Consider the following 25,033-nt stretch of genomic DNA (forward strand, 5'->3'; position numbering starts at 1 on the left):
TTATTTCCCCCACTGTATAAATAGACACACACACACATACACACACACATACTGTATATTAGGTATATTTATTTATCTATTTACTATTCTTTTAATAAAAATAAAATAACACAGTTCAATGACAGTCAATAATTAATTAGAAAATCTGCCCGTGAAACTCCAATATCTTACTGGGTGAAAAATGGTAAACATGTATAACAATATTTAATGGACTAAGATATGAAAAACAACAATCATTTTACATATTGGTATATTCTCTTAGTGTGCACCAAGATTAATTTATGTCACACAGTCAGATGTGTTTGTTTGATTTATTCTCTAATTTGTACTTCATTTATTAACTTTTCAATGGGAGTCGAAAAAAAATTGCATAAACAACAGGACGAACCAAAAGAAAAACAGCTTGCTTCTGAGCAGTATATCCAACTGCTACAAAACTGTACTACACACGCATTATTAACGTAATAGAGTTAGAGCGTTTAAAAAAATAACGCATGCTACCATTTTAAATAAAAGAAATTGTAGTTTTCTTGTTGATATTTCCTCTTAGAGAAATTATTCCAAGCCCTTATCCCTTAAGCATCCGTTTTATTAACAAGTGTCAATATCTTGCTGGCAATATAAGCAACTGTATGGATATTGCATTCCGGTATGATATATATATTATGTTATAAGGTAGAATTTAATTTGGTTTTTCACAGTGTGCGGCTGGAATTTTTTCTCATATTTATACACCATCCAGATACACACCTGTTCACATTGTAAAGGTGCTGCCAGTACGGTTTGAAGTCAGGTTAGTACCAGCGTGGGAAACCAGCAAGGGAACCCCTGTTTCATTCTGTTTTTTTTCTATTGTATAATGCATATAACAGGGAGTGGTGCTCTGTTTGCTGGATTTGCACCCCAGCTCCTGGCTGCTTCATTAACCTCCTTTGTGTTCACCAGCTGATCTTGTAAGTTTTTTAAAACCCAGAGAAGATGCAGTGTAGTGTAGGACCCAGCAAAGGAGGTTGCCGTGAAGGGGCGCTGGGCTGGTATTGCAATGGCCATTATAATATTCTAAATACCTCCATTTATGTTATAAGGTAGAATTTATTTTGGTTTTTCACAGTGTGCCGCTGGAATGTTTTCTCATATATATATATATATATATATATATATATATGTATGGTATTTTTCGCTTTATAAGACACACCGGATTATAAGACGCATCCAAAATTTAGAGATAACAAAGGTAAAAAAAAATAAAAGTGGGGTCCATCTTATGCTCCGGTGTTGTCTTACCAGAGAGGGGCAGAAGTGGGGGTGAAGTGGGACACCAAGGCAGAGGTTGTGCTGGCAGCAGTGGTGGGTCTGTGGCGGCAGCAGTGCCAGCGGGTTTGTGGTGGCAGAAACGGCGGCGGGCAGCGGCGGCAGGCAGTGGCAGCAGCAGTGTCGGTGGTCAGTGGTGGCAGCAGCGGCGGCGGTCAGTGGTAGCGTCAGTGGTGGAAGCAGCATCAGTGGTCAGTGGTGGCACCAGCGGTGGGTCCATGGTGTCAGTGGCGGCAGCAGCGGGGGGGCAGTAGTGGAGCAGGCCAATGCGTGTGTCTCAGTGTCCGCGATCCCGGTTCAAATGATGATGCCTGGAGCGGCACATGCTGGTATATTTAGATTCTTCTCAAGTAATAATAACAACAACTGAGTGTTACCTATTCCATTTAGGACACATGGTGTAAACAAATTATTACTACCAAATCAAATAAGTTTTTTTTTATTTATTCTGCTTTGACAAGTGTATACTCATTCACTAAAAATGAATCCTTCATTTTAAAACATCTGTTACATCTTTAGTACATTGAATAACTTAGTGTCATTCCTAAAAATACAAACAGTGTTGTTCCTTTCATAATCTGTAACAAGGATACATGATTTGTAACATAAATGTCACAAAATTCAACCTTGTGAGCTTAATTTCTCCTTTAAAGTTTTACTCCTTTACTTTATATTCTATAGGCTCTGTTTTATGTTGTATAAAAATAAAAACAGATTCAAATAAATTATACAGAGATTAGTACAGAGATTAGCCTAGATAGTGGCATTTAAGTTAGGTTCCCGGATTACAGAGATATACCTTGCCGTTGGTTTCCGGGCTTACATGCATTGGCCAATACATAAACTAAATATCTCTCTTTTGCAGTAATGCAGTGCCATATTTTCCCTTGTACATTCTTGGCTTTTTCAGTGTGCAGCTGTATGCATTTTATAGTACATAGATTATTGATAAATATAACTGGAAATAATCCGTAAAGTGCTGTGATTTTCTATTTTAATCTGTAAATGTGGTTGAGTAATCCTGGAACTTTTAACATTTATTTTTGAGGTTTTTATTTATGTAGTTAGTTCAATACATTCCCTTTTGTAGCCACTTCAGGTGAAGACAGCAGATTTTTTATTTTACTTCATCTGTAGCCTTTCTATCACAAAATGGTCTATAGCATTAGGGTAAAAATTTAAGAGATTATTTTGCAATTAAAAAATTATGTTTATATCAACCTGAAAATGCTCCAAATTTGCCCAAGGAGTCAACTGATAACAGACAAAAAGTTCCATTCCGATAAACAACATAAACCATCAATTCAAGAATTATTGTCAAAATACCTTATGTGAACAAGCCCTAAGGTGTCAGGAGTTACTGCTTCTGACGTCTGGTTGGAAGAGAATGACGCAAAAAAGAAATACCACAAGAAAAATAAAAGAGGATAAGATTCTTGGTAGTGTTCACCTAAGGGGATTGTGAAACGACACAACACCTATAGAAGCCTTAGAATCTGTGGCAGGAAGAGAAATTCTTCCATAGATCAATTCACTTTAATGGATACCTGGGCTGCAATTGTGGGAAAGAAGAAGCCTCGCTGACATACCATTGTAACATAAATTTTACCAAAAAGACCATCCACTCGCAAGAAGTTATTATCCACAATTAATGATTTTTTTTTAATCTGAAATAAGTAGGAAACTACATCAGGATTAGATTGACTGTGAGTGCCATTTTTTATGTTATGAAAAGAGATGGGCGACTAGTAACTATTTGTGTTTGGATAATGCTTAAGAAATAACAAGCAATATTCTAGCTTTTGTCATGACAAGAAAAATGTTCAGGTTCCACATTGACTTGCATTAGGTTTGTTTGTCACGCCAATCGTGACTGGTTGGAAGAATGACTGGACGAGGGGCCCCTGTGCTTACCCTCAAAATATGGGGGTGCCTTAGGCTTACCTTCAACCCAGAATTATGATTGAAGTAGCAATGTCTGAGCCCCCAGACTCTCCCCATCTTCTTTCACAGTCCTGATGATAATGTCCCCTTCACACCCACCACCCAAGGGCATAGATCCGGGACAGAGACACCAAAACCCCACCAACAAAAGACAACAGACAGCAGGGTAACTAACTGAAACACGCACACCAATAACCCACACGAGGGGATAGAAAAGGTGCAAAGGGAGGGGTAACAAAGAAAAAGAGAAAGTAAATACATCGGGTATTTTCACACAACACAGTAGCAGCAGCAGACAATGATAGTAGCAGCAGCAGCCATCTCCACACCACTCCAGGCTAAGCTCCAGAATGATCTGAATAACTGGCATCCCTTGCAGGAAGCAGAGGGTATTTATCAAGGCTGGAAGTGGTAATCACCTGGGCTGGGGTAATTAGCCTGCATCAGGCAAAGCAAAACTGACATTAACCCTGATGCTGTCAAAAGAAAAAAAAACACGTTTAAAGTGTATGGTCTCAGATGGTAAAAGAAAAACTAGCCCTGAGCCTATCACTAGTCACAATGCACATAGTTACAATCGTGACATCGTTATTCATGATGAATACTGCAATAGCTCTTTGGAATTTGTTTCAAACAATCCAGTAAAGTATACTTACTATTCGCCCATCACTAGTCATGAAGTAAAAGTTTTTGACATTTTTTAATCAAGAATCGGCTGGATACTCTATGGCCTCAACTATGTCCCTATATGCTGTCCTTATTTCTACAATGTGGCCCTTATGCTTACATCTTTAGATACTCTACCCCTTTTTCCACATTCTTCCCCATACTGCCCCCTTTCAATACTATGCGCACTCTTTGCACTATCTCCTCTATTCTGCCCTTATTTCATACTGTGATCTCTCTTTACACTGTCTCTCCCACACTGCTGTCTCTCAATACTGGGCCCTCATATTACCTCTATACTAGAGTCCCCTTGACCTGTCTATAGTAAAAATCACTTGTTTTATCATCAGTGCTTACCTACTTGCAGCTACAACTTTTTTGTCACTTCTGCAGCCCTGCAGCAATGTAAGCAGCATGACAAGGTGATATCATCACATTGCAGCAAAGTCAGCACTGGGATCACACCACTGCATGTTGGATGGGAACTCATTTGAGCTACTCTGACCCCAAAAGTATAGGTGAACTAACATCTGCATTTCTATTTGAATGTTAAAGATTTTTTATAATTTTGTCTGGTAGAGAGAAGGGGGATGATAAAGATGTTTTTCTCTTTCATGCTAATGCCACTTGCTAACCTAGGCACCTAGGCATTCAACCTCCAATGCCAGGTAAATATGGCCCTAGATTCCCACAGTTAAGGGGTAGACAGTCTCCATTAAATGTATCCTTTTTAAGAAATTTTCTTTCTTCTGTAAAAAAACATAAAAAACTAAGTTTTCCCTTCACAAAAACTATTGCAAATAAAATACTACTGGATTAGTGGGTGCGACCGGGTTTCAAAAAAGGTTTGGGCCTGAAATTGATCCACATATCTGGCCGGATGCCGGTCCCCATATACAGTTGAAAAAACTTTCTGCAAAGTCAAAAGTTTACTATGCCTTTAAACAATATGAGACAGCCCATATGATGATAATGTTGATAAAAAATATTCACAGCACGTTCAATAGTGGAAATGTTACTAAAAGTAATCAGAGAAGCATGTCCAAGCAAGGGATCATCTTAGAATAGTGGCACAAACACATAGAAAAGGACAGATCCTTCAAGCTTGAAAAAGACAGCTACACTGGTTGAAACGTTGCATATGGAATAAAGATGTTTTTTCACTGAATCACCCTGGAGGAGCTGTCCTTTTCTATATCTTTTGAACCCATATAATGATGTCATGTCCTTAGAAGCTTTTGAGTTAAAAGTTTACATACATTAAGAGTAATTTTTCTTTCAACAATATTGAACAGCCCATATGATGATGTCATGTTTTTGAAAGCTTCTATTACGTTTATGGGCAACGTCTGAATTAATTAGAGATACACCTGTGGATGTATTTTAAAGCACACTTGAAACACACTGCATGGGAAAGTTAAATGAAATCAGTCAAGATCTCAGGAATTGTGGACTTGCATAAGTGTGGTTCATCCTTGGGTGCAATTTGTAGATACCTGAATAATACCTGAAAAATAATAGGAACCGCATGCAGCCTTTTTAATTATCTAAATAACTAATTAAAAAAAAATGGTATGCAGTCCCCCTCCCCATTTTGATGCCCAGACATGATAAAACCGACAGGTAGGGGTCGGTACTCTCAGGCTGGGGAGACCCATATTTATTGAGCTCCCCAAGTCTAAAAATAGAAGCCTGCAGCCACCCAAGAATGCCGCATCCATTATATATGACATTTCTGGAACCTTACCAGGTTCATCCTGATTATCCTGATGATGTGGCAATTGGGGTAAAAAGGGGTTAATAACAGCTCACAGCTGCCACTAAGCCCTAGATTAGTAATTGGAGGCGTATATGAGACCCCCAATTAGTAATCTGTAAGTGCATAGAAATAAACACAAACACAGAAAAAATCCTTTATTTGAAATAAAATAAAAAAAACCCTGATTTTTTTTTTGCCCCGTTTTACCATTTCATTTGATAGCTGCAAAGCACTATGGAAAAGCCTGTGCAGTGACACTTGAAGTCATGTGAGCCTTCAGTAGCTGGTGTAATCTTGTGCAATTTGTAAAATGGTGTAGATTATTTTTTGGCTACTTATGCAAATAAAATTAAATCCTAAATTATTTGTATTTGCTTGGACCTGTGAATTTTAGAAATTTAAAAACAAATTTGATTTGTATTGAATCGATTTTCTCATCTCTAGTAATTACTATCAAAAATATTGCACAGCTACACAAGATTTAACAAGTACATTTTCTTTAACACATATACCTTTACATCTTGCACCTTTCAGCCAGGAAGGAGAAAGTGAAAATTGCCATTGTTTCAGCCGTTGATTTGATCTATAATAGAGAATATTCTTCGTCAGAAAGTATGGTTACATCAATTTTTGGAAAAAAAGAAAGAACAAATATTAAAATGGTTACAAAGTAACTTAATTTTCAAATGAATTTTTGCTTTGTTTTTTTTTTTAAGAATGGTATCAAAATTAGTACTGTTATGAGCTTTTTTTTTGCCTTATGTGTGACACATAAGTGGTTTTACTCCTGTGACTTTGATTAAAGCAGTTGTTCATTAATAGGAGACTGGCAAATGCACTATATTTTAGATCCACAATATTATATAAAAATGTTGTGCTACGGAAAGCACAAATATCATATTTCACCCACATTGTGCATTTTGGACTCTTCAATCTCCACATTCATACAATAATGATGATGTGACACCAATAAATCTTCAGCATCGATCTCTTATATTTAGTCTAAAGGATAAACACTTAAAGGTCTTAGCCAGTAATTTATTTAATTATGGGTTTAAAGGGAATCTGTCACCACGTTTTTACTACTCCATCTTTCAGCACCATAATGTGGAGACAGAGACCCTGATTCCAGCGATGTATCACTTACTGAGCTGTTTGCTGTGATTTTGATAAATTCAATGTTTTCTCTGCTGCAGATCTAGCATTTATACAGAGTACATGAATATACTGCATTACATGATAGCAGTAGTCCTCTAATGATAATCTAATGCTGATTAACCAGTGATTTTATGAAAGCTACACTAAGCAGCCTGGTAAGGGAAACACTCCTGGAATCAGGATCTCTGTCCCTCCACCATGCTACTCTAAAGGGGGATTTACACGCAACAACATCGCTAACGAGATGTCGTTGGGGTCACGGAATTCGTGATGAACATCCGGCCTTGTTAGCGACGTCGTTGCATGTGAAACGTACGAACGACCGCTAATGATCAAAATTACTCACCTTATCGTTGATCGTTGACACGTTGTTGTAATCCAAAATATCGTTGCTGTTGCAGGATGCAGGTTGTTCGTCGTTTCTGAGGCAGCACACATCGCTATGTGTGACACCCCAGGAACAAGGAACAACACCTTACCTGTGTCCTCCGGCAACGATGTGGACGTCACTTTCTTTAGACAGCTCTCCGCCCCTCCGCTTCTATTGGACGGCTGCCGTGTGACGTCGCTGTGACGCCGCACGAACCACCCCTTTAGAAAGGAGGTGGTTCATCGGCCACAGCGACGTCGCTAGGCAGGTAAGTACGTGTGACGGGTCCAAGCGATGTTGTACACCACGGGCAACGATTTGTCCGTGACGCACAACCAATGGGGCAAGTGCTTTCACCAGCGACATCGCTAGTGATGTCGCTGCATGTAAAGCAGCCTTTAGATTAGGTGTCAAAGACCTAGTGATAGATTCCCTTTAAAAATGAACATGCTAGTTGTTGCCCAATAACTGCTTTTTCTATTTGATGCTGGCTCAGAGTAGTCACCGATTGAGCATGCCGACAATTAAGCTGCTTCACACCAGCAGAGCAGCTGTTCCTCCTATCGGCTGCTCTGTCAATAGGGTGTGATTACCAACATCATTCTGATTGACAGAAAGCTGCCTTAGTGAGGCAGTCAATTAGCGTGATGTCAGCAACCACCCCCCTTTAATAGAGCACAGTAGAAGAGAATCTGCTGCTCTTTTCACATGTCATCAGTGGAAGCCACTGTATAACTCGCAGGATGGGTTTGTAACCATTCTATACCAACAGAGATCAGAAACGGGCAAAACAGGCACATAGTAACTAATGGCCTTGTAGCACTTAGTTCCATAGTAAAAAAAAAAAAAAAAAGATCATGACTAAGCACTTTAAATATGTAAATGAAAAATATTCTATGGATTATAGGACCAATGCAAATAAAAGTAATTATTTTTATTAGTACTATTATTATCATGGATCATATTGCATCTTTCAATTTAAACAATGAATTACTAAGTTGAAACTCATAGAAAAAAATATTTATTTCCCTTTAGTCTTGGTTAGTTGCTCTTTTGGTGTAAAATATAAAGTTTCTCAGAATGTTTAATTCTAAATTGACTTAAAGCAAATACATTTTTTATTTTTATAATATTTTTTCAGTATGCTTTTTTATATATTATAGGCATATTTATAAATATACTCTGTTAATGTCATTGTGCTTCCCATGCTGGATGCTGGAAAGACTTGACAGTTGGTGGACTGGCAAGTTGTTGCTAAATTCTAAAGTTGCGTGCACAATATCATCATTAGACCATGCCTCCAGTCTGGACGGAGCCTGAGTCTGCACTATGCACTGTCCAGAGCACACATGGGTGGACAGCGTAGGTGATTAGTTTATATTTTTTTTATTTTGAAAAGTTATAGGGACATGATGCTTTGTGGGGGAATAATACTGTGTGTGTTGGGTGGGGGCTACACTGTCAAACTGTATGGACTGGCAAGTTGTTGCTACATTCTAAAGTGCAGACTTTGCGGAAGAATTGGTATGAAATGTAAACAAGACAGTCATATGGACTTAGCTGTAACCTATTCCAAATGAAGTCATCATCTAAATATGATGAAATAGCAAATATAAAGGCTTGTTCAGGATACCCATGTTAACTCAAGGCCAGGATATATATGAAAATGACAGTTCATATTTGTGGTTCAGGTAACTAACCTTCAAAAGGTAAATGAGTTAATGAATGAGATCCCAGCCTTCACTTTCCAACCCATTAATTTACATACATCTGTTCTCTGCTGACCTCCCTCCACCCCCTTGTCAGTTATTGACCTGTTATCAGTCCTGCAAAATTACATGCCCTCAGCCGTTTCCGGAGCAGTTCTACAATGCACTGCTCTCAAAGTAGAATTCAGATCAAGCAATGACATGCTTAAGTATGTCATAATAACAGGATAAACCAAGCAAAAAGTTGAAGCTACTGTAACAGAACTGTCACTCAAGGAAGAATGCCTGCCCCATAAACAAAATTAAAATAAAAGGCTGTGCAGCAGTGTGCTTCTAAATAGACGAGTTGAGAACAATCCTATTTGAAAGTAAGGCATATTACATGCTGAAAATGGAGAGAATTTGGTTAAAACCGGAAATGACAGATACAGATCACTGTCGCGCCCAGCGAGCCGGATGAGGGTGGATTGTATCCACTGGTTCAAGAAACCATTCACTGTCCTGGAAAATCTGACCAAGACTTCACTAAAACCACAGGAGGTGGAAATAGATAGACGCAGGAATGATAGTTGACAAGAGGCAGCCCCAATGATCTTGGTTCCTTGGAAGCTGCTGCTATCGGGTGAACACCAGGTACTGCCACAGGTGAGGTGGAGGATGGTGTGGACAGGTGCAGGTGGGTACAGGATGATACAGGCAGGTGGATGAATGCTTGCAAAGACAGGCAGGTTATGTACAGGTAGAGGCAGGGTCAGTGACAGTAATAGGTGGAAGCAGTAATAGAGTCATTAGAAAGTATGTGGAGTGCATAGGGATCTGACAACTAGCACAAGCAGAACTAACTACACGGATATGTTGAACAGGCACCTCCCAATGGGGAAGGAAGCCTCAGATACACTGTGGCTCTCAGACGCTGGCTGAGAGGCACTTTCATGTTAGGTCACTCTGGTTCTTTAAGAAAAGGGAGAGCAGAGTGGTCATGCCAGAAGTAGGACTTGGGAGCCAGAAGCCTAGGAAGCAGCAGACAGGGAGCATCAGTGCCCCTGACACATGGCATGCAGGGGCACTAAAGGAGCAGCAGGTGGAACCATGGGAATCAGAAGACAGGACAGAAGCTGTGGGTGACCGAGATGAGCCAGGATGAGAGCGCTGGCTCCCTTGAAACACGGAGTATTGGAGCATTGATGGTGTAACAATCACTATAGGATGTAATGACCACCTATATAAGAGGACATTTCCCCATTTATGACTAATCATATTTATTTTTCTATTCATACATGGATCTCTAAAATTCTTTCTGATTCTGATTTTCAAATATCATGTGCCGTTTCTGTGATACATTGAACCTAAATTTTAGCCTATATTTTGCATTTTTGTGCTATTCTTTTTATCAGTATCATGGGAAAGTGAAATAAAAAAGGAAATACCTTTCTGCTTTTCACATTTTTTACGACCCCTAAGGACCAATAGAATACATTGGAAATTGTTTTCCACTTTCTGTAGCAATTATTGTTATGGATTAGAAAAGCTTTCATTCTTCTGATGGTTTGGGGGCTAAAACCAGTAATATGGATTGGTGAAAGCTTTCTGTTTGTTTTTTTTTATTTTTGCACATAACATGTAGAGGACACAGCATGTGGAAGAAGTTGCTCTGATCACATGAGATCAAAGTTGAACTATTTGGTTAAAATGTAAAACACTGCGTGAATAAAAAAAAAACACTGCACAACACCCTTAAACACTATCCATTCGTCAACACATGGTGGTGGCAGCATCTTCCTGTGGGGATGCTGTTCTTTAGTAGAAACCAGCAAAATGGTTAGATTGATGGAATGATGGATATATAAATGCAGGGCAATCCTGAAGGAAACCTGTTAGAGGCTGTAAAAGACATGAGAGTGGTTCACCTTCCAGCAGGACAACAACCCTAAACTAACTATCAGAGCTACAAAGGAATGGTTTAGATCAAACTATATTCATGTGTCTAAATGGTCTAATAACAGTCGAGACCTAAATCCCAACGAGAATCTGTGGCAAGACTTGAAAATTGCAGTTTACAAACACTTTTTTAATGCAAACATACAGTGGGCTGCATAGATTATAATTAAGTGGTTTGCTTAAGCTGCCAAGTAGTCCATATTCAAGAGCTCTGTATAACTGCTAGATCTGTTGATTTTATCAAAATGACAGCAAACAGCTCAGTAAGTGACACATTGATGGAATTAGGATCTCTATCCCTACAATATGGTACTCTCAGATGGGGAAGTGAAAACCTGGTGACAGATTTCTTTTTAGATATTTAATAGCAGAAGTAAGAATAAAGTAAAAATTCAGGTATATGTAAAGTTAAATAATGTTCCAAAATGGAGATTGTGTTCCAAAAAAAAATATGTTCTTGTATAAATATTTGATTTATCTCACATCCTCATCTGATCTCAATGAGCTAGAGCTGTTTAGAAAAGGAGAGTGGGCCATGAAGTCAGCTGTTGACCCGTGGAGCAAGCTAGAGGCAAGAGGTGTTAATGCCAAGAGGTCACGTTGGATTAAATCAGGAGCAATGGATATGCATGGACAGGTCTTAGCTGAACTGAATTACTGGCAGATAGAAACTGTATACTGGGGTTTGTATAGTAAGCAGCCCAATCCATGGCACCAAGCAGAGAGCTAATTGCATTACCAGCTCAATGTAACAAAACATAGGTAAATAGGTTACAGGTCAATTAGTCTAAGCAATCTAAAATCAAAACAGACACATGCTTCTGACGTTCAGCATTAATCGTGGAATAGTGTGGCGCCACCTACCGACTATGGCAGGTGTTGCAGCATTATATTCAGACACGCATGTAATATTCATTTTTCCTGTAAGCAAATGGTTATAGGAAATGTTCATAAACAATATTTTACCAAATTGTGTATATATTGACATAATCATATTCACTAATACATATAAGATACATATTATTGAATATTTGACCTTGTGTGTTATAAATATACACTATTTTATCTGTTCTGTTGCTCACACCACATCATAGCAACTGTCCTTTATAAAAAGAAGGAAGGAAGATGAGTGGCAAAAAATGACATATAGGCTATCTAATATATCTATGTATGGAGAAATTCACAAGCACAGAATGTAATGTTCTTATTGGTCTACATTTGTCCTTTCTTCTGAATGTTATATTTAAAGTTTTCTTTAAAAAATTGTAAGAAATAAAATACAGCAGCACACATGAAAAAAGAGCAGACTTTTTATATTATTTTCTAAGTAAAATCTAGAAATATATTGAAATAGCTCTGTAATGAATTTAATTATGCTAAATTACAAGATACTTTCTGCTAGTTGAAACATGAAAGAATAGAGAATCATCTTCTATAAATATGGAATTGCATATTTCATGTGTTTGAGCTTGTATTTTTTTTACGTAATTTACATTTACTTTCTTAATAAACTGCTACAGCCATCATTTTTAATTTCTATTCATGCAATGTTATATTTTGATGATATAAAAAATTACTGTCCAAAATCTTTAAAATTATTTTAAACCTCATGTTAAATGGGTTTCTACTGTAATTCTGGAGAATTAGTTTAAAGTAGATTGCAAAGATAAAATGAACAACTTTCATAAATTTATCATTTTCTGTGTTCCATTTTTTTATTCGATAATTTGAGTTCTCATCTTTTTAAGACAGACATTAGCAGGTCTTCAAGACAAAACAAACATTTTTTTTAAATGGTACTATTATTTTAATAGATTCATAGAATCATAGAATGGTAGAGTTGGAATGGACCTCAAGGGCCATCGGGTCCTACCATCTGCAAGTGCAGGTTTTCTTAAATCATCCCAACTATATGTTTATCCAGCTTCCGCTTGAAGATTTCCATTGATGGAAAGCTCACTACCTCCTGTGGTAACCTTTTGCACTCTGACTGCCCTCACTGTCAGAACGTTTTTCCTAACGTCTAACCTGAATCTCCTTCCTTTTAGTTTCATCCCATTGCTTTGTGTTCTTCCTTGAGCTAATGAGAAAAGGGTAGTTCCCTCTGCACTGTGACTTCCTTTCAGATATTTGTAGACCGCTATTAAGTCTCTCAGCCTTCTCTTTTGCAACCTAAACATTCCCAGCTCTTTTAGCTGGTTTTCATATGACATGGATTTCAGACCATCTACCATCTTTGTTGCTCTTCTCTGGACTCTCCACATCAATTATTGTTCGCAGTTTAACAATAATAGTAAAAGTAAAAAAAGAGAAACACAAATATAGCCAATAACAACAGTGGAAAAAGTCTAAAGTATTAATGATAATTGCATATACTTCTGGTACAATGATGACTAGGGGATATCACTGTCATGGTTGTCTCCCTGTTTTTGTAGACTAGGAACAGCCTCTCATCTCTATCAGGTTGTCCACCTTTAAATGTGGTTTTGTTTCCTTCAGTGCCTAAATGGCTAATATCAGTTTTTCTGCTGGCAGCTTCTCCAGTAGTCTCAAGCTGAGTGTGTCAGCTGCAGTGGCTTTGTAATCATGCTCTTCGGGTTTAAATAGAAGTGTTACCCAGCAATCCCTGCTGAAGATACAAAGCCATTTGTTCTCTTGTTGCATTGGTGTCAAGACCTGTGAAGGCTTGTTCCTACATTTGGACTTTATCCATTGTTGTTTTCCCCTGTTCATATTTTTTTTCCCTGTGTGTATTAGTGCAGCAGTGGAGCTAGCATCTGCTACCAGCCAATGCACTAGTCAGGGCCACCACAGGGTTTTTCTTAGAGTCTCAGGTTCCTCTTCGTTGACAGTTGAAGATACTGTATAGTGCCTGGTTAGAGGCGTAGTGTCAGTCTCAGGTGAGTGCAGGAGGTGTCCATCTACCCCATTCACTAGAGCTAGGATCCACCATTGTTATTATGTCCCAAGTGTTCCCCCCTACCTGTTGTACTGTTGTGTGCATTTTTGTTGTGCATCCAGACTTCGGTTGGTCTGAACGCGTCCACCACGTGTGAAAGCGTGACAAACATAATGAATTTACATGAAAATAACAAAAAATATGTTAAAGAGCAATTTTGAAAGTCATTATTAAAAAAATTGTCATGAAAATAACTATATAAGTGTTATATTAGATAAAACTTTGAGTTTTCACCCTTTTTAAGAGTTAGGCATTAGCAGATTTTCAAGCAAAAACAAAGAAATTATTTTTAATTAGTACTATTATTTTTATTACTTCTACTAACAATAATAATCATAATATTAAATTACAGCCAATGTTTGATGAAATACAATGTCGAAGATAAATATATGCAAATTTAAAAAGGTCATATATTATCGTGTCTTCATTGATTAAATTAATTACAGCCTTTTACTAGACTTTTTTCTATTACCATCAGTTACTAATTTTGTGAGAGAGTTATATAACCATTCTGATAATGTGTTTTTTTCCTTTCTATTCTCCATTAGATAAAAGATGATCCTCTTTTGTACAACATCTTAAGGAATTCCACAGAGACTGTGCTTGGATCTTTTTTCAGGATGTAAATATCATACTTTTATTCTCTAAAAATCCATAAAAACAATGGATGCTCAAAGAAGACCATGTTGGACTGTTTTACCAGACGCAGAATAGCTTTAAACCAAGCGCATCCAAGATATTTGGATTAAACATTTACAACTCTGCTAAAAAGGGGAAAACTTTCTACCATGAGATTTACAAGTACATCTGGTATCTGTCCAGTTTTAGTATGTCTTTGTTTTGTACAGAGATGTTATGGAGCAACCCATCACAGCTCTATAAAAGTGACCAGAAATCAAACCAAACACATAGAAGGAGAAACAGAAGTTCACCACCGGCCAAAGCGTGGATGGGTATGGAATCAGTTCTTTGTTTTAGAAGAACATATAGGACCAGATCCTCAGTATGTGGGCAAGGTAAACTATTTTAAAATATATTTTTCATGTATTATTATTAGCGTTGATCGAATACCTCAAATATTCGGCTTCGCGAATATTTGCCGAATAGGTCGCCGCTATTCGACTATTCGCGAATATTCGATGCGCAATGTAAATCTATGGGAAACCCGAATTACAACTATTCAGAACTATTCGGGCTTCCCATAGACTTACATTGCGCATCGAATAATCGCATAGCCGCGACCTATTCGTTGGATATTCGCGGAGCCGAATATTTGAGGTATTCGATCATCTCTAATTATTATTATTTGTTTTATTTTACTGTATTTGTGTTCAATTATCTAATAAGGCTTGCTGGGTTAATATAAATGACACAATCTTTGTATCCTAAAAAATTGACTTTTAGCATGCTTTACAAAGTGAGACTGAATGATATGTTATTATAGTTTATATTTATCTTTCAATGTTATAACATATTGTTTTGTGACTTGTATGGACATTATTTTATTGGTAAAATTAGTAAAGTATTATTTCACTTTAAAAATATATCAGCAACCATAATATGGCCTAATAAAATGCTAATTATCTTTTCTATTATGCTCAATGTATAGTTAGTTTGTCTACCAGTCACCATTTGTGCTAAAAGACTGAAACATAGTGATTTCTCAGCTATCGTTAAGGTGTTGATATGTGCTCTGAAATGCATTTATTTATTTCCCTAGCATTTGGAAATAAAGGCAACATTTCTACTAAATCTCTTTTTGTATAAAATGCATCAAGTATTATGGAGCTAGAGCAGGTTTGGGCAAATAATTTTTCCAAGGGGCCACATGAAAGACCATGATGGTTATGGGGCATAAAACCACTAGGCTGAAATTAATTCTGTTCAATATCCATATTACCATATATAATTTGTATAGTAATGTTACTTGTATCCCTCAACATTGTGCAGAACTAAGTATGTTGCCTCACTGCTATTGCTCACACATGACATGATAGAACGTATTGTAACATGTATTCTTACTTGTAGCAGCTAATCAACACCATATAATTCACTGCATTTTATAATTATTATAGACTAAACTGCTCCTGTTATTTATACCTAGTAACTTGATCAACAGCTCCCCCATACTGCATGATGGTACCACCAAACTCACACAGTATGATGTCCCAACAGCTTCCATAAAGGATAATGTCTCTCCAGTCCCTTAACAGGATGATATCTCCACAGCCCTGCCACACACAATACATGGTGACCCCATTGCCTTACTACAAAAGCAAAATATCCACACAGCCTTTCCATACTCAGCATTGTTTCTACATCTGTATAACACACAGTGTGAAGTCCCTACAGCTCTTCTACACATAGTAGGGTGTTTCCACAGCTCTCCCCAAACAGTATGATGTCTCCAGAGCCCCATACACTATGATGTCTTCACAGTGCCATATAATATTATGACCACACAGTCTGTTACACAGTTAGTTAGGTTGAAAAAAGACCTAGGTCCAGCTAAGTCAACCTTCCTCCATTAAACAGCATGATGTCCCTACAGCTCTCCCACCCACAGTATGTTGTCCCCACAGCTTTACCACAAAATTATAATGTCCCCACAGACCTACCATACTCAGTATGATGTTCACAGCTCTCCCACATACAGTATGATGTTCCCACGGACCTTCTACACACTATGATGCCTCCACAGCTTCTCAACATAGTATAATGGTCCACAGCCTTACATCATAGTATGATAACCCCAACACACAGTATGATAGCCCCACAGTTCCCTACACAGTTTTATGGATCACATTGCATAATCCCCTACACATTATGATGTTCATCATAGCCCTTCACCTGGTTTGATAGTTTTAATTCCTTGTATACACAGTGTTGTCCCCACATTCCCTTACACAGTATGATGGCCTATATAGCCCCTCACACAGTATGATACTCCTCACAGCCCCCTATATACAATATTCTATAGAGGCTTGGTCTGCAAGCCAGCCTGGAACAGTCAGAGGGCTGGATATTGCCAATGGGCCACAATTTGCTCAGGTATGATCTACAGGATTAAAGGTACAAGATTCCATTTTAGATTTATACATGGCATATTTTGTTTGTCCACTCTTTAATATATATATTTGTTTGTAGTGGATGTTTATTAGAATAAATATATTTACTATGGTATGGTTTTATGATTTTAAAAGGACAAACAATATAAAAGGGACTTTTCGTTGGAAACAATAGGATTCATGTGGTACAAAATTGTGATGATTATGATGGTGTTACATTTTTTGGCAATCTGATATCATCTAAAAGTGTGTATGTTAATCTCTGTTTACCAATAGATTAAAAAAAACCCCATAACAATATAATATGCAATGCTTCTCTGTGAAATATTTGTAACAATAGTATAAACATGAAATGTTTTGTTGAAGAACTCCTTAATAGCAGACTTTTTCTTATACCTTTTCATGGCAGCTCTTAGGTTTCCCCTGCAGATAAGAGCAAATGTCACAGTCAATAGTGACCACAACATCTAGGTTGTTTGAAAGAGGGAAGAGGTCAATCTGGAAAAAATTCTAGTATCTGAATTTTAGGCCATGGAAATATTTGTTTTACATTTTTTTAATAGTTTGTTATACTTAAAAGAAATCCCATAGGAGCATTATATGGCTTATAAGCCTGGCATGTCAGACAAGTCATTCTCCACAAGGAGAAACATTACTTCTGAGTAGAGTTGAGCGCGGTTCGTGGTTCGAGGTTCTCCAGTTCTAGGCTCGAGTGATTTTGGGGCCTGTTCTACATCGAACTAGATAGTTCTAGAAACGTTCGAGAACGGTTCTAGCAGCAAAAAAATAGCTAATTCCTAGCTTGGTTTCCGCTGTAATAGTGTAAGTCACTCTGTGAATCACACTATTATGACATTTCAGTGTATAGTGTGCGTGAACAGCGCCTTCAGATCACTGCTGTTTGTCTAATGGCGATCGCCATTTTTTTTTTTTTCCTTGTCTTCCTTCCCTAAGCGCGCGTGTAGCGGGGCGGGCCAGCATGTCAGCCAACCCCAGACACACACACAGCTAAGTGGACTTTTAGCCAGAGAAGCAACGGCATGTGTGATAGGATGTCCATGTCACATGTCCCTGCATTATAAAACCGGACATTTTCCTCCAGGACGCCATTATCTCTTCTGCGTCTTTGGTGTCAGACATCACTGTCGCAGTTCCGTCCTTTGTCCTATCGCTGATACAGCTGTATGCGCTCCATACACAGCGCTGGACAGCTTAGGGAGAGCACTTTCTAGCAGTCCTTTTAAGGGCTCAAACTGGTAGGTTCAGAGAGCCATAGGTCCTGAAAACAGCAACAGCGTCTGTGTAGCAAAGGTCAGGGATTTCCTCCCTGCATTTCACCATTAGGAGGGAATAGAAAGGCAGGCTTCCATTCCTCTACCCATACCCACAATCCTGGCACTGTACCCTCCTGTCCTCTGCACACTGCAACTCATTATAACTAAGCCATTATACTAGCAAACACTCAGTGTACCTAGTGGCATCCTATACGTGGCTATTGGACTTTGCTATAGTCCCACTAGTGCAAAGACATTTGCAGAGCACGTCTGCCTGCATTGCACACTACAACTCTTTTTAACTAAGCCATTATACTAGCAAACAGTCAGTATACCTAGTGGCATCCTAAACGTGGCTATTGTACTTTTGTCTATTCACACTATTGTAAAGATATTTGCAGCACGTCTGCCTGCATTGCACACTCCAACTTTTTTAAACTAAGCCATTATACTAGCAAACAGTCAGTGTACCTAGTGGCATCCTAAACGTGGCTATTGTACTTTTGTCTATTCACACTATTGTAAAGATATTTGCAGCACGTCTGCCTGCATTGCACACTCAAACTTTTTTAAACTAAGCCATTATACTAGCAAACACTCAGTGTACCTAGTGGCATCCTAAACGTGGCTATTGTACTTTTGCCTATTCACACTATTGTAAAGATATTTGCAGCACGTCTGCCTGCATTGCACACTCCAACTTTTTTAAACTAAGCCATTATACTAGCAAACACTCAGTGTACCTAGTGGCATCCTAAACGTGGCTATTGTACTTTTGTCTATTCACACTATTGTAAAGATATTTGCAGCACGTCTGCCTGCATTGCACACTCCAACTTTTTTAAACTAAGCCATTATACTAGCAAACACTCAGTGTACCTAGTGGCATCCTAAACGTGGCTATTGTACTTTTTTCTATTCACACTATTGTAAAGATATTTGCAGCACGTCTGCCTGCATTGCACACTCAAACTTTTTTAAACTAAGCCATTATACTAGCAAACACTCAGTGTACCTAGTGTCATCCTAAACGTGGCTATTGTACTTTTGTCTATTCACACTATTGTAAAGATATTTGCAGCACGTCTGCCTGCATTGCACACTCCAACTTTTTTAAACTAAGCCATTATACTAGCAAACACTCAGTGTACCTAGTGGCATCCTAAACGTGGCTATTGTACTTTTGTCTATTCACACTATTGTAAAGATATTTGCAGCACGTCTGCCTGCATTGCACACTTAAACTTTTTTAAACTAAGCCATTATACTAGCAAACACTCAGTGTACCTAGTGTCATCCTAAACGTGGCTATTGTACTTTTGTCTATTCACACTATTGTAAAGATATTTGCAGCACGTCTGCCTGCATTGCACACTCCAACTTTTTTAAACTAAGCCATTATACTAGCAAACACTCAGTGTACCTAGTGGCATCCTAAACGTGGCTATTGTACTTTTGTCTATTCACACTATTGTAAAGATATTTGCAGCACGTCTGCCTGCATTGCACACTCCAACTTTTTTAAACTAAGCCATTATACTAGCAAACACTCAGTGTACCTAGTGGCATCCTAAACGTGGCTATTGTACTTTTGTCTATTCACACTATTGTAAAGATATTTGCAGCACGTCTGCCTGCATTGCACACTCAAACTTTTTTAAACTAAGCCATTATACTAGCAAACACTCAGTGTACCTAGTGGCATCCTAAACGTGGCTATTGTACTTTTGTCTATTCACACTATTGTAAAGATATTTGCAGCACGTCTGCCTGCATTGCACACTCCAACTTTTTTAAACTAAGCCATTATACTAGCAAACACTCAGTGTACCTAGTGGCATCCTAAACGTGGCTATTGTACTTTTGTCTATTCACACTATTGTAAAGATATTTGTAGCACGTCTGCCTGCATTGCACACTCCAACTTTTTTAAACTAAGCCATTATACTAGCAAACACTCAGTGTACCTAGTGGCATCCTAAACGTGGCTATTGTACTTTTGTCTATTCACACTATTGTAAAGATATTTGCAGCACGTCTGCCTGCATTGCACACTCAAACTTTTTTAAACTAAGCCATTATACTAGCAAACACTCAGTGTACCTAGTGGCATCCTAAACGTGGCTATTGTACTTTTGTCTATTCACACTATTGTAAAGATATTTGCAACACGTCTGCCTGCATTGCACACTCCAACTTTTTTAAACTAAGCCATTATACTAGCAAACACTCAGTGTACCTAGTGGCATCCTAAACGTGGCTATTGTACTTTTGTCTATTCACACTATTGTAAAGATATTTGCAGCACGTCTGCCTGCATTGCACACTCCAACTTTTTTAAACTAAGCCATTATACTAGCAAACAGTCAGTGTACCTAGTGGCATCCTAAACGTGGCTATTGTACTTTTGTCTATTCACACTACTGCAAATCTATGTGCAGCACCTCTGCATGACACCCTCCTGCTCTGTTTTTAATAAGCTATAATGATAGCACAAAATACTTCCATTTAGTGGCATCATAGAACTGGCTGTTGTATTCCATTAGTGCCCCACTGGTGACAAGCTTTTTCTAGCACCTCTACATGACACCCTCATGCACATTTTGCTACGCTAATGTTATAGCAAACTCATGGAATTCATTGCTGCATTTCATAATTCGGAGGGATAGAAAGTCAGGCTTCCTTTAGCTTTTCCTTCTGTTCATAGACAGCATCTCCAAGATCAATTTCCCCTCCACGTCTCAGTGTGGAGAGGCAGCTAGTGCGCATGCGTGTGCCGATGTACCCCAGCTGCAGCATAATTACAGTGTTTCGCCTAGTGAGTATGCTCAGCCTGACTGTGTTATTCCTGAGCTAAGTCTTCTTTTCGGGATACAGCGCATGCTGCCACACTAAGTGTGAAAAGCCTCTTTGCACAGGTGCTTGCATTCCGTGCCGGGTCTAAGTCCTGTTTTGTGCCTAGACACCATGCTAAAGCTGATAGTCTTTTTTCAGAGACTGTATTTCATGCTACTGAGCATGCTCAGGCACTTCCTGCATCAGAGACTAGGTCCGGTAATGAACTCTTTGGCCCTGCCACTGATATGGGGGTCCCATATAGACCACAGGGCATCAGGTGTCCTCCCAAATGGCTTGCAGAGGCCCACCCCTATGACTTGTCACCGCATTATTGATGGTCAGACGATGACTGGTGAGGTGTTTGGGTCATGGCAGCCATGAGGTCATCATTGAAGTTGCGGTTCCAAATAGGACGCTAGTTATGCCACTCATGACGTGTCACTCTACTTTTGTCTCCAGGAGGTGCATTGTGGTTCACCCTGGTTTGGGGCGGACCCAGGTTATAAAAGGGGCTGGAGCCAACAAGGAGGTGCGCAGTCTTCTATTATGCTCCGAAAGAGCACACCTCCATGTGTTGAACCCATTGCGGCTTTAGGCCAGAGGTAGGCAGGGATAGGGTGTCGATGCAGGCCACCACCACAGTTGGTAACGCAGAACAGTTAAGACCAGCTCCTGTCCTACCAGTCCTGCTTGTGCAGCCCAGTGGCATTAACAGGCCTGCTGCTGCTGATGTGCCTGCTGTCCACAGGTGTGCCCTTACGCACACGGTCAGCGTACTCAATGGCCCCTGTGTTGTTAACAGGGAGTTCCTGGGCTGGGTGGGCATGTGGACCCTGTGACGCTAACAGGGCTCACAGTCTCCAGATCCGAATGGCGTCTAACTCGGTTCAGGCTACTATTAGTTTCATAGCCACACAGCTCTGTATCCTCCACCAAACCTTCCAGTTGCCAACCTCTCCTTTTCCAACTGGGAGCACGGTGGACACTGACTGCTGATGGGGATATATACCTTTCTCTTTCTTTTCTTATTAATTTTCGTTATATAGCGGTCACAGATTATATACCACTTTATCCAAATCTGCCAGTCCCACTGTAACAGATGGTGTTTCTTCAGCAAATGTTACAGTTGCTTAACCACCAAATCCACGGACCAAAACTTTTTTCCCCTTTCCAACACACCTGTTCCCCTTTCCAACAGCATCTGTCCTTTTTCAACTCATTTTGGGATATGACCAAAAGTGCAACTGTGCAGGGACACCGTACTCAACGCCATCTCAGCACAGCAGCCATCCCTCGGTCCCTCCGATGTGGACAATCAAAAGACCATTTCCTCCTATCCATGACAAAGCGTTGAGATTCACTCTGTGCAGCACTGGTGTTCAGCAGAAAAGTAGATCTAAGATTGCGTACCACATTCTGCAGATACTCCTGTATACGTGCGTCCATTTCTATGGCAGGAATTAGTTCGCCAAATTTTGTCTTGTACCGGGGATCTAACAGTGTGGCAAGCCAGTATTCAGGATTACTTCAAATTCATACAATCCGAGGGTCATGTAGGTAGTGCAGCAAGAAGGCGCTCATGTGTCTTGTGCATCCAGGAGGACCAAGTCCTTGGTGTGTTGGTGGCAGAGAGGTGAGAATCGTGCATCCTTCCTCTGCCCTCTCCCCACAACCTCGCACAACCGAAATGTGAGCAAGCTCTCACTCATCTGCTGAGTCTTCCATGCCCATCGCCAGTTCGTCCTCCATTTCTTCATGGGCTCCGGCACTTTCATCAACACTTTTTGCTGATACTATGCGCCCTTGTTAATCCCTCTCCTCACCATGAATGCCGCATAGGTGCCGCTGACCATCTGGACCTCGTAGATCTTGTTATCCCTTCCGCATATGACTCCTCCTGTACTTCCTCCCCTTCCTCTTGTCCCAACACCTGACTCCGAATAATAATTACAGTGTGCTCCATCATGTAGATGACCAGAATTGTCATGCTGAGAATGACATTGCCAGTGCTAAACATCTTCGTCGACATTTGTAAACTGTGTAGCAGGGTGCATAGGTCCTTGATCTGACACCACTCCAGCAGCGTGATCTGCACCACCTCTTGATCAAGTTATCCCAGGCTATATGTCATACCGTATTTCAGCAGGGCTCTGCGGTGCTGCCACACACGCTGCAACATGTGCAGATTCCAATTCCTGCGTGTCGGAACATCGCATTTCCGGCGTTTAACTGCCAGACCCTAAGACTTCCGGAGTGATGAAAGTTGTTGAGCTGCTGTGTGCGCACGATGGAAGTGAGCACATAGCGAGCGTGCCCGCTGCACAAGGCCATGTAGGCCGTGATGGTGTTTTAAAAATTGCTGGAGAATTCGGTTCAACACTTGAGCCATACAAGGCACGTGTGTCACATTGCCCTGAGGATGGCCCGCAGCCAGGTTTGCATCATTGCCGCACACGGCTGTTAAGTCACCAACGGAGTCCGCTCCGTCAATTTGTACTCCGGTCGCCAGGTGACAACGTGTTCCTTTCATGAATAGTGCTGATGATGGGAGAGGAGTCGATGCCAGCGGCGCAGGTGGACGCAGGTTATGCTCACCCACTGGGCTGCATTACCTTGACAGATGCAGAATCTCTGGCTGAATGTAGCTGGTGGGTATTTCACAGATGAAATACCATCATTCAGCTACAACCAATGGGAAGACACCACACCCTTTTTTATGCACATCCTGTCTGCAGACCACTGCCAGACATAGCTATGAACCTCTGGTTAATTTTACCCCCAGTTCAGTTTTATGATTTTGTGTGCTTGTTACCTGACTACTTTTCCTGCTTGCTGTTTATGTACCTTGTTGGCCGATCCGCATTTCACCTCTGCTTGTTTTCTGATTAAGTCCTGGCCGTCCCATTCTGTTCCTGTTCCTCAATTAATGTTTTGACCCTGCCTGACTACTATTCTCTGGAATAGCGGTGTGACTCACATTTCCCATACATTTCAAAGTAAAACTTTGACCGCCTGATGGCATTGAGCTCTGCTGCCAGCATAGTAAGGAGGTGTGTGGTAGTCCTTGTGCGCAGTTACAAGGAAGGGTGGCCTGACCACACAGGGTTTGCGCCAAGGTGGAGGACCCACACGAGGTTGAAGAGGCAGAAGCAGTGTATTAACTTCTACATACAGAAGAAGGATTGAAACAACACGTGGGGACGGCAAGACTTGTACAGCAGACCCTTCTCCATCTCTCACCATAGTTTGCCAGTGCCCAGTCAGTGACATGTAATGACCCTGTCTATGCTTATTGGTCCAAGTATCTGTGTTGAAATGCACCCTGTCGCACACAGATTTTCTCAAGGAAGTGGTGATGTTGTGTGCGACATGCTGGTGTAGCGCGGGCATGTTTTTCTTGGAGAAGCAGTGGTGATTGGGCATCTGGTACTGGGGCACAGCGACAGACATAAGGTCTCTAAAATCCTGTGTGTCAACGAGGCGGAAAGGCAGCATTTCGGTAGCCAACAGCTTACAGAGGGATAGAGTCAACCACTTAGCTTTGTCATGGGTCGCAGGAAGTGGCCTTTTATTTGACCACATCTGAGGGACAGAGATCTGGCTGCTGTCTGTAGACGGTGTTGAGTAGGGTGTCCCTGGAAAAATGCAGGTTTGTGAGGAAAGTGCAGGCGGAGACATGATGTTGCCTTCATCTTGCCTTCAGATCTGTTCATCTTGTATCATTTTTAAAAAACACAGCAAGCAAGGGTTACTCCAAGCGGAGTCTCCCTTTTTTCCAAAAATTGGGCACACAGACACCCCATCAGTGGCAGCACTTGTGCCCTAGTTGCAAACAGGATGTTTTGATTTGCATCAAGCACATTCAAAAATATGCCATAATTAACCGTCCCCAGCATGACACCGGGGTAGGTAGATAAAGTCTTTGCTGAACCATGACTTGGTCATCTTGGCTCCTTTTAAAAACAATGTAAGCAAGGGTTACTCCAAGCGGAGCCTCCCTTATTTCCAAAAATTGTGCCCCACACACACCCACCCATTC

General features: G+C 40.0%; 1 protein-coding gene across 1 annotated transcript in view; it reads left to right on the top strand.

Moving 5' to 3' along the window:
- Window positions 1-25,033, top strand: part of CDH18 (cadherin 18) — a 1,183,629-nt gene that overhangs the window by 297,640 nt on the left and 860,956 nt on the right. Inside the window, exon 2 of the mRNA XM_075314869.1 lies at window positions 14,363-14,830. Within this exon, the coding sequence (XP_075170984.1) occupies window positions 14,603-14,830 (228 nt within the window). The 5' untranslated portion in view covers window positions 14,363-14,602. The remainder of the gene's footprint in view (window positions 1-14,362; window positions 14,831-25,033) is intronic.

This window comes from Anomaloglossus baeobatrachus, chromosome 6 (genome assembly GCF_048569485.1).
Source record: "Anomaloglossus baeobatrachus isolate aAnoBae1 chromosome 6, aAnoBae1.hap1, whole genome shotgun sequence".
Lineage (NCBI taxonomy): Eukaryota > Metazoa > Chordata > Amphibia > Anura > Aromobatidae > Anomaloglossus > Anomaloglossus baeobatrachus.